This window comes from Dromiciops gliroides, chromosome 2, assembly GCF_019393635.1.
Source record: "Dromiciops gliroides isolate mDroGli1 chromosome 2, mDroGli1.pri, whole genome shotgun sequence".
NCBI classification, from domain to species: Eukaryota; Metazoa; Chordata; class Mammalia; order Microbiotheria; family Microbiotheriidae; genus Dromiciops; species Dromiciops gliroides.
The window spans coordinates 237,124,009-237,142,009 of record NC_057862.1 but is presented as its reverse complement, the minus strand read 5'-3'; the positions used below and the strand labels follow the sequence as shown (position 1 = coordinate 237,142,009).

The 18,001-nt window shown below is 43.9% G+C and overlaps 1 protein-coding gene across 1 annotated transcript in view; it reads right to left on the bottom strand.

Moving 5' to 3' along the window:
- Positions 1-18,001, bottom strand: part of LTBP2 (latent transforming growth factor beta binding protein 2) — a 191,923-nt gene that overhangs the window by 36,127 nt on the left and 137,795 nt on the right. Inside the window, exons 10-13 of the mRNA XM_043989179.1 lie at positions 9,089-9,211; positions 7,930-8,094; positions 4,998-5,210; positions 1,912-1,931 (exon numbers count right to left, since the gene is read on the bottom strand). Of these exons, the coding sequence (XP_043845114.1) occupies positions 1,912-1,931; positions 4,998-5,210; positions 7,930-8,094; positions 9,089-9,211 (521 nt within the window). The remainder of the gene's footprint in view (positions 1-1,911; positions 1,932-4,997; positions 5,211-7,929; positions 8,095-9,088; positions 9,212-18,001) is intronic.

Genomic DNA, 18,001 nt, shown 5'->3' with positions numbered 1-18,001 from the left:
GTAGCGTGGGAGTGGGCAAAAGATAAAAGCAAGATCTAGGCAAAGCAGGGGTGAGAATGTTGGGTCCTGGCTCTGAGAGGACCTGGAAGTAGAAATATGGGGGAGGGAGGGTGAGGGTACCAGGGTAAGGGTGTGGATGTGAAGGAAAGTATGCAGGGGTCACTAAGGAAATCCATCACAAGACTATTAAAGGACCAGCACATTAGCCAGAAGAAGTCAGGAAGAAGCAAAGAAGCAGTTTCAGGCATAATAAGACAGCTTCGTATTTCAGGGATGCCACACTTGGAAGATGCTAGAGCCCTTACAGCTAAGTTCAATGATGGGAAGGGTCTCCCTCCACAGTGAGCAGAAACCTAAGCCCTTTTTTTCTTCTTTTTTTTGGAGGCAGTCAGGGTTAAGTAACTTGCTCAGGGACATACATCTAGTAAATATCTGAGGCTGGATTTGAACTCAGGTCCTCCTGACCCCAGGACCTGTACTCTACCCACTGTGCCACGAAGCTGCCTATGGAAACTAAAACTATTAAACAAGTCAGAGGCAAGGCTGAGGTGTCCTCATTCCATATTTCTGCTTTCAGTAACAAACAGGGACAGGAATATTAAGTCAGTAGTAAAGATAAAGGAGATATACAAAGGATGTCTACAGAATGAATTAAGAATGGGTTCCCTAAAGGTCAGCTGGGGCAGATCAGATGGAGCAACAGCCTTTGAGTCAGGAGGACGTGAGTTCAGATTTGGCCTCAGACACTTACTAGCTGTGTGATCCTGGGCAAGTCACTTAATCCTAACTGCCTCTCAAAAAAAAAAGGGTTCCCCAGGCATGTTCTACCCATTCCAAGATTAAGGAAGGCTCTAGACCTTCAGATTCAATGGATGACATTTGGGGTGGGAGCATAAATGGATGTGATGCTAGTTCTTTTCAGGACAGCAATCCTTCCCTGCCTTCTTCCTTATAGGGCTGTCAGTCCCCATAAATCAACTCCACCCCATTTCTTAATTTCTGTAAATAAGGATAGGGACTAGAGCTGTGATTTCATTGGCATAAGGAACTCCCAAAAGAGGAAAATCACTTTACTGATGAAGGTCAGACTTTCTCTCCAGTTTTTAGTCTTAGAGCTGCCTAGAGAGGTTAAATGACTTCTCCTGGGTCATGCAGCCAGTAGGAATCAAAAGGTAGGACTTGAATCCAGGCCTCCCTGACTTCAAGGTTAGTTCTATATCAATTATGTCACTATGTGCATGCAAATGTCACCTAGAAATCTAGAAAGCACAGATCCAACCATGTCATCCTCATAAACTCCAAGAGCTTCCTATGATCTCCAGGATCAAATACGAAATCCTCTGGTTGGCATTCAGTGCCCTTCAGAACCTAGCCCTCCCCTACCTTTCCAGTCTTCTTACACCTTACTCCCTACCACATATCCTTGGATCCAGTGACACTGGGTTCCTGGCTATTTCACGAACCAGACAGTCCATCTCCTGACTCCAGGCATTTTCTCTGGTTCTCCCCTATGCCTAGAATGCTCTGCTTCCTCATTCATCTGTGCCTGCTGGCTTCCCTGTATACCTTTAATTTAAGTCCCTCCTAAAATTACATCTTCTACAGGAAGTCTTTCCCATCTTCTCTAATTCTAATGTCCTCTTACTTATTTCCCACTTATTATGTACATATTTGTTTCTATGTTGTCTTCCCTGTTAGACTGTGCACTCTTTGAAGGCAGGGACAGTCTTTTGCCTCTTTTTGTATCCCCAAAGCTTAGCCCAGTGACTGGCCATATACAGGCACTTAATAAAATGCTAATTAAGTGACTGTTCCAGCAGCTCTGGAGCTACCTAGCCCTGAAACTCACTGCTAGCTTTATTCCCCAACTTCATTCAGGGCCCAAACCTCCCAGCTGGGGGAATTACTTACCTGGTCACCCTCTGAGTCACCTGTAAAGAGAAAGATGAGTGTGTCAGTTCAGGGAGAAGTGATCTGGGTTCCTACCTCACTTCCTAAGATGCTCCCTCTAACCCTTTCCTCCTATCATCATTGAGCATCTGATAGCCTTTAGCACCCTTTTAGCCCATTCATCTGTTATTCCAACTCTCTCCTCCCTTTTGCTGCTAAGCTTCTTTTAAAACTGTCCATTAACTCAGATGGATGTAATGACCAAGGATGAAGCATGCTAACTACCTCCTGACAGAGAAGGGATAGGTATGATGCAAAAGGAGATAGATATTTTTTGGACATTTGGATATGGCCAGCTGAAAAATTTATTTTGCTTGACTGTGCATATTTGTTACAAGGCTTTTTCTTTTCTTTTTTCTCTCTTTAGTTGAGAAGTGGGAGAGAGAGGGGAGTTAGGGATAGGATTCCCACCTCCATCTCCAAAATGAGAAGAGAACAGGTCACAAACAAGCAGGTGAACTTTGAAAATTACATGATAAAATTATTTATTATTATTATTATTATTTTGGTGAGGCGATTGGGGTTAAGTGACTTGCCCAGGGTCACACAGCTATTAAGTGTTAAGTGTCTGAGGCTGGATTTGAACTCAGGTCCTCCTGACTCCAGGGCCGGTGCTCTATCCATTTCACCATCTAGCTGCCCCATGATAAATTTATAATATGTTTCAAAAAGAAAAGCAAGTCGTACCTAATAGAGACCCAGAGTTTCATCTGCAATCCCTCCTCACTACACCTCCTGTTCTATAAGCATCTACGGAAATGCTCATTTTCTTTGGTATCTTTTTTAATTTCATCTTATTCAATTTATTTAATTATTTCCAAGGATTTGGGTTATTGAATTTTGTGTTTATTGGATTTTAATTTTTAAAAAAATTTAAAAGATGTCTATTTCCAATGCTTCAATTTTCTCACTATTCACTCTCTCCTCAACCTTTTGCAATTGAACTTCAGCCCCAACTTCAAAAGTCAATGGAAAATGCTCTAAGGTGGCTAATGACCTAATTTCTAAAGCCAATGACTTTTTTGGGGTCTGTGTTCTCCTTGACCTCTCCATAGCTTTTGACCCTGCTGACCTCTCCCTACTAGATATCCTCTCCTCCCTTGGCTTGAGAGCTGCCATACTCCCCTAGGGTTCTCCATTATTTTTTAGTTAATTAATTAATTAATTTCAAATTTTCCCTACCTTACGTGTAAAAACAAATTGTAACATTGATTTTTTTTTTTGTGGAGCAATGGGGGTTAAGTGACTTGCCCAGGGTCACACAGCTAGTAAATGTCAAGTGTCTGAGGCTGGATTTGAACTCAGGTACTCCTGAATTCAGGGCCAGTGCTCTATCCACTGCGCCACCTAGCTGCCCCAACATTGATTTTTTTTTGGGGGGGGTGAGGCAATTGAGGTTAAGTGACTTGCCCAGGGTCACATAGCTAGTAAGTGTCAAGTGTCTGAGGCCAGATTTGAACTCAGGTCCTCCTGACTCCAGGGCCGGTGCTCTATCTACTGCACCACCTAGCTGCCCCTGTAACACTGATTTTTAAAACTTTGTGTTCCAAATTCTCATCCTTCCTCCCTATCCCTCCCTTAAGAACTTAAGCAATTCAATATGAGTTATACATGTGCAGTTGTGCAAAACATAGCAGACAGAAAAACTTTAGAAAGAGGAGCTAACAACAACAAAATATACTTCTGTCTGTATTCAGGTATCATCAGTTCTTTCCTTGGAGATGGATTGCATTTTTCATAAGTCGTGCATTGCTGAAAATAACTAAGTCATTCGCAGCAGATCATCTCACAATATTGTCTCCATTATTTTTAACCTTTGCTTTTGTCTCTTTACCTGGAGCCTCAGTCTTTCCCCAATTTTCAAATGTGAAGATGTTGAAATTTATACTGACTCAGTGATCCACTGCTCCCAGCCCTGTTAGTCAATCAGCGTTGTGGTAGGCTTTACCCAATCAGCAGCTTTTGTATTACCTTCTATACTAGTATCCTTATCTAGGGGAGAAGCTGAGATGCAATGGCCTGTTCCCTTTTGCTGATGGGGACCAATCCAAATTGTCTTTACCTTATTTCTATAAAGATTGTTTCCAACTGGAATCCCTTGCTGATCTCCAGTGTTGCTACCTTGATATATTTTAATAAACTCTTTTAATTCTCTTTTCCTGAGTTTGGCCTCGTTAATCAGGGAGAAAGCCCAAACAATGAATTTTCCTTTTAACAGACACACTGATTCTCCTATATGCCTCTCCTAGATGTCTAAACTGCCCACCCTGGCTTCTCTTAATTTCCAGAGGTTCTTAACAGGTCTTGCCTACCTGGATTCCTCCTACTCTCTGACCTCTGGCACTCTAGCTCCCAGTCCGGGCAACTGTCTGGTCATTCCAGATCAGTTGCTTTTCTGCATACCTGGCACGACCTCTCCTGAGGGCACCAGTTTCAAGAACAACAAGCCCAACTTTCTCCCAGACCCACCAGAGCAAAACTCCCTGGTATCAGAAGTAAACTCTTGTCAGAAACTCTAGGACCCTATCTACAGAGTCCTAGGGCTCAGATTTATGTTTTCAGGGCAATCAATACCATGCTCTGGCTCCATGTCCAAGGAAAGGAACAGAAGCATCATTTAGATTCCCACGGGCTAGAGCCCCGACCCAGCTGTTGAGCAAATGTAGCAGCTGCCAACCCTGGGAAATTCACTAGTTGGCATGCTCTACTGGACTGGGGGCATGGCGACAGAGAAAGCACTCTTCTTGGTGGGGCTGGCATGAGAAAGAAGGCCATGAGGGTCTGCTGGAGAGTTTTCCCATCTTCCCTAGGATGTGGACAGACCCAGGCACCAGGTAGGAAAGAAGGAAGCTGAACAAGTTCATCAAGGAGGCTGGGAGAATTCCCAGAAAGACTAGCTATGAAGATTTCCTAGAGAGGACCAGTTTAGACACTGCTCTTCCCCTCTTATTCTACAGAGTTAGAACTTGGACCTGAGGAAATGCCCTGATGCCCGTGAGGAATAAATGAGCCTGCCTCCAGACCCGAAGGCATTTGGCCCACTGTACCTTTGGCAGCCGTAGCCGCGGCTTCTGACTGGCTGGCTGTCACTTCTCGAAGAGGCTGCCTCCCAGCCGGCCAGGCTATGGTCCTGTTGTTCTCCCCATGCTTTTCCAAGCTTCTGGCCAGCTCTTCCTCCTCGGCTTTCCTCATGGACAGGCGGATGTCTGAGCTGGAATAAGTGTAGCCGTGACCGGCAGGACATATCTCTCGGAAGCTCTCTGTAAGAGAAGAGTTCTGTGACTGTTCTGAGAGGGGTCACACCCTCAGTTTCCTTTCCATCAACATTCATGTAGCCCCTACTCTATGCAAAGTGTTGTAGAAGAAAAGCCTATTCACTTTAGCAGGAAATGCCCACATTTTATTAAGCAGTTAGCCCATTGGGAAAAACTGACTTTCTTTCTAAAGGGTTTCTATCTGTTCTTTGAAACAGAGCATATTATTTACATCTGTGGACAGGAAGATAAAACATTGCATTTGAGAAGGCTCTGGATATCTGCAAGATCCAGATTTTTATGCAATGTCTTGTCAACTGGTCTTAAGACACAGGCAGTTACTGTGATCAGGACATGAACTGATAGGTCACCTAAGAGTCACTTAGATTGGACTGTCCTTAACAGATGGACAACAACTTCTTGGACATAGGAGTATATGATTTGTGGGAAGAGGGGGAGAAAGCAAAGGTGCACAGATGGGTGCTTGCTTCAAAAACAGGAAAAGGACAATTTTAAGTTGTAGCTAAGCTGACTTCTGTAAAGGGAAGAAGGAAGGGAGAAGGAAAGGATGGAAAAGAAGGGAGGACAAGAAAGGAAATAAGGAAGGGAGGAAGAGAAGAATGGGAAGGAAAGGCCTTGTGCTAATCACTTTATAAATGTACTTTTGTGGGGGCAGCTAGGTGGCACAGTGGATAAAGCACCAGCCTTGGATTCAGGAGGACCTGAGTTCAAATTCAGCCTCAGACACTTGACACTTACTAGCTGTGTGATCTTGGGCCAGTCACTTAACTCTTATTTGGGGGGGGGGGAGTTCTTTTGCATTACATAGATTCTTCTGCATAATAAGCTAAAGTCCTGGAAGAGAGTTTGGGAACCTCTGGGAGGGGAGAGTTTGGGAAATGTACAAAGTAATCAGAAGCTGGAATTGACAAAGTCTGATCAGCCCAAGGCTTTCATTGGCCTGGGAATGGAGACCAAGACAGCTTACTATGTGTCAGGCACTGTGCTAAGCACTTTATAATGATTATCTCATTTGATTCTCACTACAACCCTACAAGGTAGTGCTGTTACCTCCATCCACTTTACAGTGAAGGAAATTGTATCAGAGGTTAAGTAACTGGCCCACTGCCACAGAGGTAGTAAGTGCCTGAGACTGGATTTAAACCCAAGTCCTCTCGACTTCAAGCCCAGGACTCTATCCACTGCATTGCTTGAATTGTAGATGTAAAGGTAAAAATAACACAAATTGCACATCGTAAAACTGAAAATCGATTTTACTTTTATTTTTAAGATTTAAGCAGGCAGAGGGGGCAGCTAGGTGGCGCAGTGGATAAAGCACTGGCCCTGGATTCAGGAGGACCTGAGTTCAAATATGACCTCAGACACTTGACACTTACTAGCTGTGTGACCCTGGGCAAGTCACTTAACCCCCATTGCCCTGCAAAAAAAAAAAAAAAGATTTAAGCAGGCAAGTCCAAACTCCTTACCAGAGTAACTCCACCCTTCACCTGCATGCTGGAAAAACTTGCCTGAAGGCTAATCTTTTGTCTTGTAATTACCTCCATTCAGGACTCAGTTCTAATGTGAACTGAATCCCCACCCCTGTACAGTCTACCTTTGTAATTTCACCCACTACCCACTTAACTCAAATTCAAGTGGATTCAATCATAGCTATTGCAGATGCCACCCATATCAGCAGACTAAGCCTTTCTCCAGAGGATTACTCCCATCTCCTCATTCCAAGGACTTCATTCCATGTCCTTCCTCCCACTCAGGCAGAAGAGTGGAAGCAAAAGAGAAAATCATGCTACAATAGAAACAATACTGAACTGTGATTGAAATTGGAGTCGTGGGACCTGAGTTGGAATCTCAGCTCTGACAGTTACTACCTGTGTGATTAGGTGAGCCTCAGGGACTTAAGGGGCTCGGTGGTTCAGTAAGATTCAGTGGTGCATCTAAGTCCAGTCTGAAACACCTGTGTTCAAATCCACACTTACTAGCTGTGTGGCCCTGGGCAAGTCACTTACATTCTGTCTGCCTTGGTTTCCTCAACTGATGATAATAGGACCTACCTGGGTTGCAGTGAGGATCAAATGAGATAATATTTGTAAAGTAATTAGCACTCCTATCTGTTCTTTTCCCTCCCTTCTTTCTATCTTTCTTTTCCTTCCTCTCCCTCCTTCCCTTTCTCCCTCCCTTCCTTTCCTTCCTTCCTCCTTTCCCTCTTTGCTTTCCTTCCTTCCATCTTTTACCTCCTCTCCCTCTCTTCTGTCCTTTCTTCCCTTTTTCCTTTCTTTCCTGTTCTTTCTTCCTTTTCTCCCTCCTCCCTCACTCCCTATTTTCCTTTTCTCTCCTTTCTTTCCTTCCTTCTTTCTTTCTTCCTTCCTTCTTCCTTCTTCCTTCTTCCTTCTTCCTTCTTCCTTCTTCCTTCCTTCCTTCCTTCCTTCCTTCCTTCCTTCCTTCCTTCCTTCCTTCCTTCCTTCCTTCCTTCCTTCCTTCCTTCCTTCCTTCCTTCCTTCCTTCCTTCCTTCCTTCCTTCCTTCCTTCCTTCCTTCTAGATCTTTGTTCCTATGGCCTTAAAGAAGGAGTTGGAAGCCTCTAGGGGCAGGATGAACACCATGCAATCTCTTCCTGAGCAGCAGGTCACCCTTTCATGAAGTGGCATGTCCAGGGTGGAGTGGGGACAGGTCAAGGGAGTAGAGAGAAGGCACGGGGAGATGGTTACCTGAGCCAGGCAGAGGACACTTCTCACACTTCTTCCCCCACCCTTTGCCAACTCGGCTGCAGCAGCAAATCTGCTTGGTGATCCGCTGGGCCAGGGGCAGGGTACATGTGCCAGCTCCTGCTGATCGGAAGCACAGCCCCTGCTCCATGGACACGGCCTTATCAGCTGGAACAGAGAGGGAATGAATTTGTCTCAAGTTACCACTGATGGGGACATGAGGATCATGCACCACCCCCTTTTTTTTTTTAAGTGAGGCAATTGGGGGGTTAAGTGACTTGCCCAGGGTCACACAGCTAGTAAGTGTTAAGTGTCTAAGGCCGGATTTGAACCCAGGTCCTCCTGACTCCAGGGCTGGTGCTCTATCCACTGCGCCACCTAGCTGCCCCCACCACCCCCTTTTTTTGTAAGGTATCCAGCTTTAATAAGAATTTTCTGATCACCTATTCTACGGAGTATGTGAGCAATTCGGAAGTGAGTTATGCAATGCCTGCCCTCAAAGAGTTTACATTTCTTTTGACTGGGGAGATAACATATATGAAACAACTCAAGAAGGCTAAGCCTAGGAATTGGTGATGCATGGTGAGCATTGTTGTTCAGTTACGTCCCACTCTGTGACTTCTAATGGGGCTTTTGAGTAATTTTGCATTTACTCAGTTGGAATTTGGCTGGTTTTCAGGGGAGTAAAACCCCGGCGAGGCTTATGTAACAGTCAACTGGCTGACAACACCCAAAGAAGGCAACATTATCCTGTTTTATTTGGCTCCTCTCTGCTGATGAGAAGTCACATCCAGGTCAGTTGACACTGCTTGGTTGATTCCTTGAACATAGTGTGATTCCCACCGACAATTAATTCCCCTCCAGCCACCCACCCCAAAGACACTGAAAGCAGCCCTAAGAGTGTATGTGAATGCACACATATGTATGCACACATATGAGGTACAGGAAGACCAATGTGCATAAAGATTCACATGCTGAAACACAAGCAGACAGGAGAATGCAATTACACAGACACACACAAAATCACAAGTTCATAAGGCCCATGGAAACTATAATGGGGGGATGGAGGAAGGTGGAAATCAAGCATTCAGGCAGGGCATCCTGATGGTCCCTGCGCTCTCAGAGAGCACCGCCCCCACTGCCTCCAGCTCAGGGCACTTACACACACAGTGGCTTCGAGATGGGTCCAACATGTTACCCGGTTTGCAGGTACATAGGTAGCTGCCTCGGGTGTTCACACACTCAGCATTTTTGCACAATCCTAGCAGAAGGCATTCATTGATATCTGCAAAATCAGAGGAGAAAAAATGTTAATAAGCAACCCATGGACCCCAGCCCACTGATAGGAGAGGTCAGGCTGGTGCTTCCCAACAAAGATGTGTGAACTAGCCAACATTTATATAGTGCTTACTATGTGTCAAGCACTGTGCTGAGCACTTTACAATTATTATCTCTTTATTTGATTCTCACAACAACTCTGGGAGGTAGGTGCTCTTATTATCCCCATTTTACAGATGAGGAAACTGAGGCAGAGGCTCAGGGACTTGTCCAGGGTCACACAGCTAGTAAGTGTCTAAGGCTGGATTTGAACTCAGCTCTTCCTGAGACCTAGTGCTCTAACCATTGTACCACTATCTATACCTTCCAACTTTTCCCATTTCTCTATACTGACAGAATGATGATGAACTCTTCTACCAAGTGCTAACTCTAGCCCATTTTGGCTTCACATCCACCACCTTTTGGCACAAACACCAGTAATAAATATCCTGACTTCCTAAGCCTCTAAATACTCCACATGGCATTGCAATCAATTGCTGTTCTTCACAGACACTCCTTTAGCAATAAGGGCTACACTCCCCTGCCCCCTTTTTCCCTTTCTTCTTGACCAAGGAAGTGGGAATAGGAAGCTAAATCAGAAGGTCTTCTAGTTTTTCCCTCTCTTTTCAGGTAAGATATGCCTAAAATATCCATGAACAAATGGGTATGCTCCAGCGGTGTGCTGATAAAATATTTAACAACTAGCTCTGGTTGAGGGAGAGGGGGAGTACCCTAGACATACTTTCAAATTTAATCTGCATGATTAACATTTTCTCTGCCACTTTCTTAGCTCTGGGCAGTCAACAAAACAATGAATCGTGCCCTGGTTTGTAACTCATTGATTTAACATCAGTTGGTATTGGCTGGAGAGCACCCCTGGTATGTTTATTATTGTTAAAATAATCTTTAGGGAATCAACTTTCTTTAATCTTTCTGAGTAACCCCTTTCAATGTCTTACAACCATGACCTTGTATCTGAGGCTCTCTCTTGACTCAGACTCTAGGTACACTTAAGTGATTGCTTGTTAATTTTCCCCGGTGGAAAGCTGAGAACTTCGGTGTCTTTCAGTTCTCCCAAGGGTGGTCACTAGGTCCTCTTACAAGTATTCAGATTCACATGGCTCAAAACATTTGTTGTTTGGTTGTTTTTGCTCATGCCCAACTCTTTGTGCCTCCTTTTGAGGAGTTTTTTGGCAAAGATACTGGAGTGACTTGCCATTTTGTTTCTTCCTCCAGCTCATTTTACAGATGAGGAACTGAGGTTTAACAGGGTTAAGTGACTTGCCCAGGGTCACACAGGTAAATATGTGTCTGAGGTCACATTTGAACTCAGGAAGATGAGTCTTCCGGACTCAAGGACAGGCACTCTATCCACTGCGCCACCTAGCTGCCCTGGCTTAAACACAGAATGGTTTTATTTCAACATTAAAGGACACAGAAAAGACTTGCATCTGAATTAATGAAGAAACTTTTGTAACACATCCTTTGTAACTTATGGGACTGGTGCTACTTCAGCCAGGGGAGAAAGCCAGAGTTTGCTCCTCCATATTGGTGCTGCTCTTTGAGGCCAGTGAGGTCCTTTTATCTGTGCTATATTATATTTGGTTTTTTTGTTTGTTTGTTTGTTTTTGTTTGTTTTTTTGGTAGGGCAATGAGGGTTAAGTGACTTGCCCAGGGTCACACAGCTACTAAGTGTCAAGTGTCTGAGGCCGGATTTGAACTCAGGTACTCCTGAATCCAGGGCCGGCGCTTTACCACTGTGCCATCTAGCTGTCCCCTATATTATATTTAATGGGCATCTCTCTGGCCACTGCTCCTTATTGCTACTTCATCTCAGCCCCTCCCCTGTCCCCTACTTCCCCTCTCCACTGTAGTTTTTCTCTGCTGTTCTCAGGACTTATGCCCTTTCCAGTGTCACTGCCATCCAGAGCCTTCCCCAGTGACTTTGGCACTCTCACAGATGTGATTGCTTATCCCTGCCTCATTACTCCATGAAATTCATCTCTCTTCCAATAGATGGTGCTCCTTATCTTCTCTCCAGGGGACCAACTCTGAAGCCATGATCAGGAGAGTTGCAAAGAATTCCTACAGCTTTTTTATACTTTCAGGACAGAGTACCTCCAATTTAGAGAGAAGGAGAGAGAGAGAGAGAGAGAGAGAGAGAGAGAGAGAGAGAGAGAGAGAGAGAGAGAGAGAGAGAGAGAGAGAGAGAGAGAGAGAGAGAGATTTGCCATTTGAATCCACAAACCTCCTCCTTGTACTTGACCATCTCAAGATCAGTTCATGCTCTCAGTCCTATTTGCCTCCTCCCAGCGTCCTGGTAGTATGCCTTCTGCTCATATCAGCATGTCTAATACACTTTAGGAGGTTTGAAGGACACACCCACTCTTAATTTTTCTTTCCCTCTCCTATCTTCCTCTGGAGCAGCTGGGCTGGGTTATGCAAATTACCTCTAGCTGATTCTCTCTAGAACTTCAGAAAAAGGAGGGTGGGAGAGCAGAGCAAGCAGCTGCAACCTCAGTGGGTTCTGTGACCCAAAGGGGGAGGGCCAACTCCACCTTGAAGTAAAGGATTTGAATTCTTATATCCATAGAAAGTTCTTCTTATAACTTATAACATAATTAATTATATATACAGCATATAATTATATATCTTATAATTAATCATCATTAATAAGCATATAATAATTAGCTAACATATTCATAGCTAACAGACTAGCTATATAGCTGACATATATTTATTAATAGCTGACATTTATAGAGGCTTACATAACGTTTAGCCTATGTCATTTGATCCTCACAACAGTCTTTTTTTTTTTTTAGTGAGGCAATTGGGGTTAAGTGACTTGCCGAGGGTCACACAGTGTTAAGTGTCTGAGGCCAGATTTGAACTCAGGTACTCCTGACTCCAGGGCTGGTGCTCTATCCACTGCGCCACCTAGTTGCCCCCACAACAGTCTTTTGAAGAAGGTACTAGTTTTCCCATTTTATAGATGGTGACACTGAGGTGCAGAGATGTAAGTGAAATGACCCCGGCAGGATTTGAAGCTTCCTGACTCCAAGTACGGATGCCTTTAGTGGGCATCTCTCTGGTCACTGCTCCTATCCAAAATCTTTCCTGTCATGACACAATTCCTTCTTGCATACTTCCCTATGAAGAAGATTAGCTGGCCACAAGACTTTATAAGGAAGCCCCCACATTCCTGTGCACCCTCCTCTTCAAACTCTCCGTGGCTTATGGGGAGTGGAGCTCACAGGTGGCATGGGCCTAGCTACAAAGTTTCCCATAACCTTTTACAGGCTCTTTTGTAGCAGGGCTGTTAGTCTTAGACTGTAAACTCCAGGAGGACAGGGAGGCCTCTTGGTAAGCAGCTGGCCCATCTCCCACTGGTAGGGATCTAACACATGCTTCTGGTTGATGGTGATTCTTCTGGCAAAGGTTTTCCAGGAGGGTCCTTGCTCTAGAGAGCTGAGAGCAGAGGGGAATGTAAAGAGGAAGAAGCTGTCCCCAGTGGTCCCAGAAGGTCCCTTCCTAATGCTTTAAGCAGATAAGCTGTTAATAGGAGCCAGCCAGACTTAATCAGAGCCACCTGCCCAGGCCCTGCCCACAGCCTCCTTGCCAAATATGTGCTTTAGAGCATTTGGCATCAACCACAAGGACAAGGGCTGAAAGATGACCTGGCTAGGGCACTAAGGAAAACCAGCTGCTTGGCTGGATCCACTGAAAGGAGCCGGGGGCCCTGGGGAGGTGCCACAGACACTGGACTTGGAAGGGACAAGTCCTGATGGGAATGTAGCTGGGGGTGCAGAGGTCAAGGGAGCCCCTTCTTCCTTCCCCTTTCCAGATTGAGAGCTGTTCCTTAGAGCCTGTCCCATGTGGGAAGGGTGGCTACCCTCAAGGGAGAGCTACCTAGTATCCTAGTTTCTCTGGGGAAGTTGAGAAATAGTAATGACATCTCAGTGTCTTTGCCTTATGCCTGGAATGAACTTTCCTGCTCATGCGCATTCTTTACCTTTGAAATCCCACCCATCCTTCAGACCCCAGAACAGTTGCCACCTCCTACAGAAGGCTCCCCCAATTCCCCTTGGCTGAAAAACGAACTATCCTCCCTTCAACCTCACATGACACTTTGTAGCTGTCTTATGCTCTTATATTCTATCTTATATTTTACTTACTGCAGTTATTGCGTATTGATTGTATAGTAATACATCTTTTTGCATGTGTTGTGCTGTATCTCTTCTACTAGATTTTTTTTTTTTGGACTGGGCAATGAGGGTTAAGTGACTTGCCCAGGGTCACACAGCTAGTGTCAAGTGTCTGAGACCGCATTTGAACTCGGGTCCTCCTGAATTCAGGGCCAGTGCTATATCCACTGCACCACCTAGCTGCCCCCTCTTCTTCTACTAGATTCTAAGCTTCATGAGGGCAGGCACCATATTCCATTACTTTGTCTCTCCATTACCACCTTAGAGGAAAAGAGGAAGGAAGGAAAAAGAAAAAGAAAAGGAAGAAGAGGCATATGGAAGCCTAGTTCAGCATCCATGGTGTCTTTGGAAGGACTTTCATTCATCAAGGTGGACAAGTTTCCAGGAGGCCAGGCCGCTGAGGATCCTTCTGCTCTCCCTCCTCCCCAAATGCAAAAATGGTGGTCAACCTATAGGCCACTATCCAAATGCCTGTTTGTTTTCCAGGTCACTCTGATTTGGGTATTTGTTCTTGTTGTTGAGTTGTGTCCAATTCTTTGCGACCCTACTTGAAGTTTTCTTGACAAAGATCCTTGGAGTGGTTTGCCATTTCCTTCTACAGCTCATTTTACAGATAAGGAAACTGAGGCAAACAGGGTAAAGTGACTTGCCCAGGGCTACTCAGATATTAAGTGTCTGAGGCCAAAATTGAACTGAGGAAGAGGAATCTTCCTGACTCCAGGCTTGGCACTCTATCCACTGCACCACCTAGTTGCCCTGACTTTGGGATAGGGAAGGAGGAATAAGTTCTTCATTATTTAACTTCTTTCAAGAGAAAATCCCCAAAACTCTATCTTTTTTGTAGATCTACCCCTTTGTGTTTGGTAGCCAGTCTCAGTTGACATCCAGAGGAGGTCACAGGCCTCTTGGATCATTTCCCTGCTAGGTCTCAGAATTCCCACTATATAAATGTTTGATGACTGACTTCTTCCCTTCTTAGTTTCCCTTCTTATCTTCTACTATACTCTACATCCTTCCCATTTCTCCCACTGATGACTCACTGTCCAAAACTTCTCTGTGATGTGGTGATCCCAAAGATGGAATAGGTTAGTTACCATGAGGCCTCTGCCAGACTTCCAACCTGCTCTTGAGATCCATAGAAATGTAAAATCCTACACCTAGAAGTATACTCTTGAGGTCATCTAGATAAGAGCTTCCCAAACTAAAGACTGGTCTGATGTAGAGTCACTGTAAGAGGTCTACCACATTTAATGACTTGGACAGAACTAGAATCAGTGGATAGAAATGATAGGGAGTTAGATTTTAGTTCAATAGAAAGAACATTCTAACAGAGTTGTCTGACGATGGAACGCTGCTGAATGAAGTAGTGAGTTCCCTGTTACGAGAGGTAATCAAAGAGTCCAGAAGATCACCATCTAATGGATCGAGTGCTGTTGCTGTTTGTCCTTCCTCTTCAAAGAGGACCAGTGAAATCAGAGGAATGTCTTGTGTGTGACTTGGATTTAAGTGAGGCAGAGTTATCAGCCTCACTCTCTCTTAGAGAGTCATTGAAGTCCAGTGTTGGAACAAAAGTCAAGATGGCTGGCCATGGCCCAGGATGCAGTGATGACCCTGGTGTCTTTGATGTCTGATCAAGCTCTGAGCACTCCACAGAGGCTGCTTCAGCCACCTTCGTGGCCATGGAACCAATTGTTCTCATCTGCTCATTTTGCCTTAGGGGAAGTCTTCATAAGCTTGGGCTAGACATTCCCCTTTACTCCAAGGGGTTTGATGCCCATCAATTACCCTCATTCTGGTATAAGCCAGAAGATTTGCTGCACATATGACACAGCTTCTTTGAGCCACAAGTAAGAGCTGAGGGCCAGGTGGACACCAAAGGTGGATGAGCAGCTCTGAAAAAGGCCCAGCAAGCCCTCCTGCCATAGAGCTTGTCCTCCTGGAATACCCCATACACCTCATAGATAAAGTGCTGGACCTGGGGTCAAGGAAGATCTAAGTTCAAATCTCGCCTTGGTCCCTTACTAGCTGTGAATAAATGATGTTTTGCAAGGTATTGTTTACTATTTTCTTTCTTTCTTTCTTTCTTTTTTTTTGATGAGGCAATCAGGGTTAAGTGACTTGCCCAGGGTCACACAGCTAGTAAGTATCAAGCCAGATTTGAACTCAGGTACTCCTGACTCCAAGGCTGGTGCTCTATCCACTGTGCCACCTAGCTGCCCTCTGTTTACTATTTTCAAAGGACTATAGATGCTATTGCGATTAATGAAATACAATTTCACTTAAGAACATAACTGAATTCATAGTAGCTTTCAGAGTTGTTTTCTCATTCCATACCTACTAATGATACAACTCAGTAGTCAATCAATAAGCATTTATTATGCACCTACTGTGTGTCAGGCACTGGGCTAAGCCCTGAAGATGTAAAAGTAAAAACAGTCCCTACCCTCAAGAAGATCACATGCTATAACGAAGGAGACAATTTGCAAACAAGCATGTATATTACAAGATATGTGTGTGTGCATATATATACACATAAAAATAAATATGTGTGTATATTTATACATAAAAATAAGTGAAAATATACATATGTATGTATATACATATATATATATATATATATATATATATGGAGATATTTTTAGAGGGAAGGCATTAGCAGTTGGGAGAAAGACCTCCAGCAGAAGTTGGGGTATCCTTGTCAACTGATAAATCTAGTTGTTTCCAGGGTGTTGAAGGACTAATAGTGTCCTCTAAATTTTAATACCCTAGCTCCACTTTCCCCTCCCCCTCCCTAGTTATGGCTTTGGTGCTTAATAAATGCTTATTGAATGGAAATGAATGGTATAAGTGGTATGTGCCTAGTACTAGAAGTATTGTCTGTGTCAGTGGTTGCCAAACTATGATTCATGGTCCCCTTTTTAAAGTCAAAAAATGCCATGGACCTCACATACGTGAGGCTTTCTAAAGAATATTCTCGGGGCAGCTAGGTGGCGCAGTGGATAGAGCACCGGCCCTGGATTCAGAAGGACCTGAGTTCAAAATCCAGCCTCAGACACTTAACACTTACTAGCTGTGTGACCCTGGGCAAGTCACTTAACCCCAATTGCCTCACCAAAAAAAAAAAAAGAATATTCTCCAACTTCCTCCACCAAACCCACTTTAATACTTGTCTGGTTCTCCCTGTTGGGAAGTTCGCTTGCAGCTTACCTAAATCCTTTCTGCCATGTTGTTGTTTGTGACCCCATTTGGGGATTTCTTGACAAAGATACCAGAGTGGTTTGCTGTTTCCTTCTCTAGCTCATTCTACAGATGAGAAAACTGAGGCAAACAGGGTTAAGTGATTTGCTAGGAAGTCTCTGAGGCCAGATTTGAACTGAGGGAGATGAATCTTCCTGACTTCTGCCACCTTCTCACCATAAATCTAGATTTACTTCCTTCCAACTGACCTGTGTGCTTCACTCTCTTACTTTATAAATTTGTAAGAACTTATACATTCAATTGAGCTCTTTCCTTCAATATATTCATCTTGGGAAACTATACAATTATTCTAATATTTACTGTTGCTCAAAGGATTTTTCGAATTCTCCTGTTTGTCTTAGGAGTACAGAACAAGAGCACACCTTAGAGGTCAGTCTCCCACCCACACAATAAGCCCCTGTCAACATCCTTAGCACACTGCCTGAGCTTAATAAATGCTTACTTGGGGGCAGCTAGGTGGTGCAGTGGATAGAGCACTGGCCCCGGATTCAGGAGGACCTGAGTTCAAATCCGACCTCAGACACTTGACACTTACTAGGTGTGTGACCCTGGGCAAGTCACTTAATCCCAATTGGCTCACCAAAAAAAAATTTAATTTAATTTAAAAAAATAAAATAAATGCTTACTGACTGATCCTGACAGGGTTATAATAACAATGAAGCTAGCATTTATATAGCGCTTGAAGACTTGCAAAAATGTTTTATGTCTTATTTCATTTGATCCTCATAACAACCCTTTGAAGTAGGTGCTATTATCTCCATTTTACAGATGAGGAAACAGAAATTAAGCCACTTGCCCAGGGTCACTTAGCTAGTAAGACACAGAGGCAGGTTTTGAATTTAGGTCTTCCTTGACTCCAGGTCTAGCACTCTCTCTATTGGACCTCTTTTTGATTCCTCCAGTAACAGGGAACTCACTACTTTATTCAGTAGCCTTCTATCATCAGACAACTCAAATTGTTAGAATGTTCTTTATATTGAGTGAAAATCTGACTCCCCATAATTTCTATCCACTGGTCCTAATTCTGCAGCTCTTGGGGGCAATACAAAACAAGCCCACTCGCCTTTCTTCCATGATAGACCTTCAAATATTTGAAAGCAATTATCGCATCTCCCCTTAGTCTTTTCTTCTCTAGACTAAACATTCTTAGTTCTGAAGGCTTATATGAAGTGATACAGAGTGAAGAAAGCAGAATTAAAACAACAATATACACACTGACTACAGCTATGTAAAAAAAAAATTAATAGAAGCAACAAAATCTGGAAAAATATGTAGAGGAAAATGAGTTCAAAAGG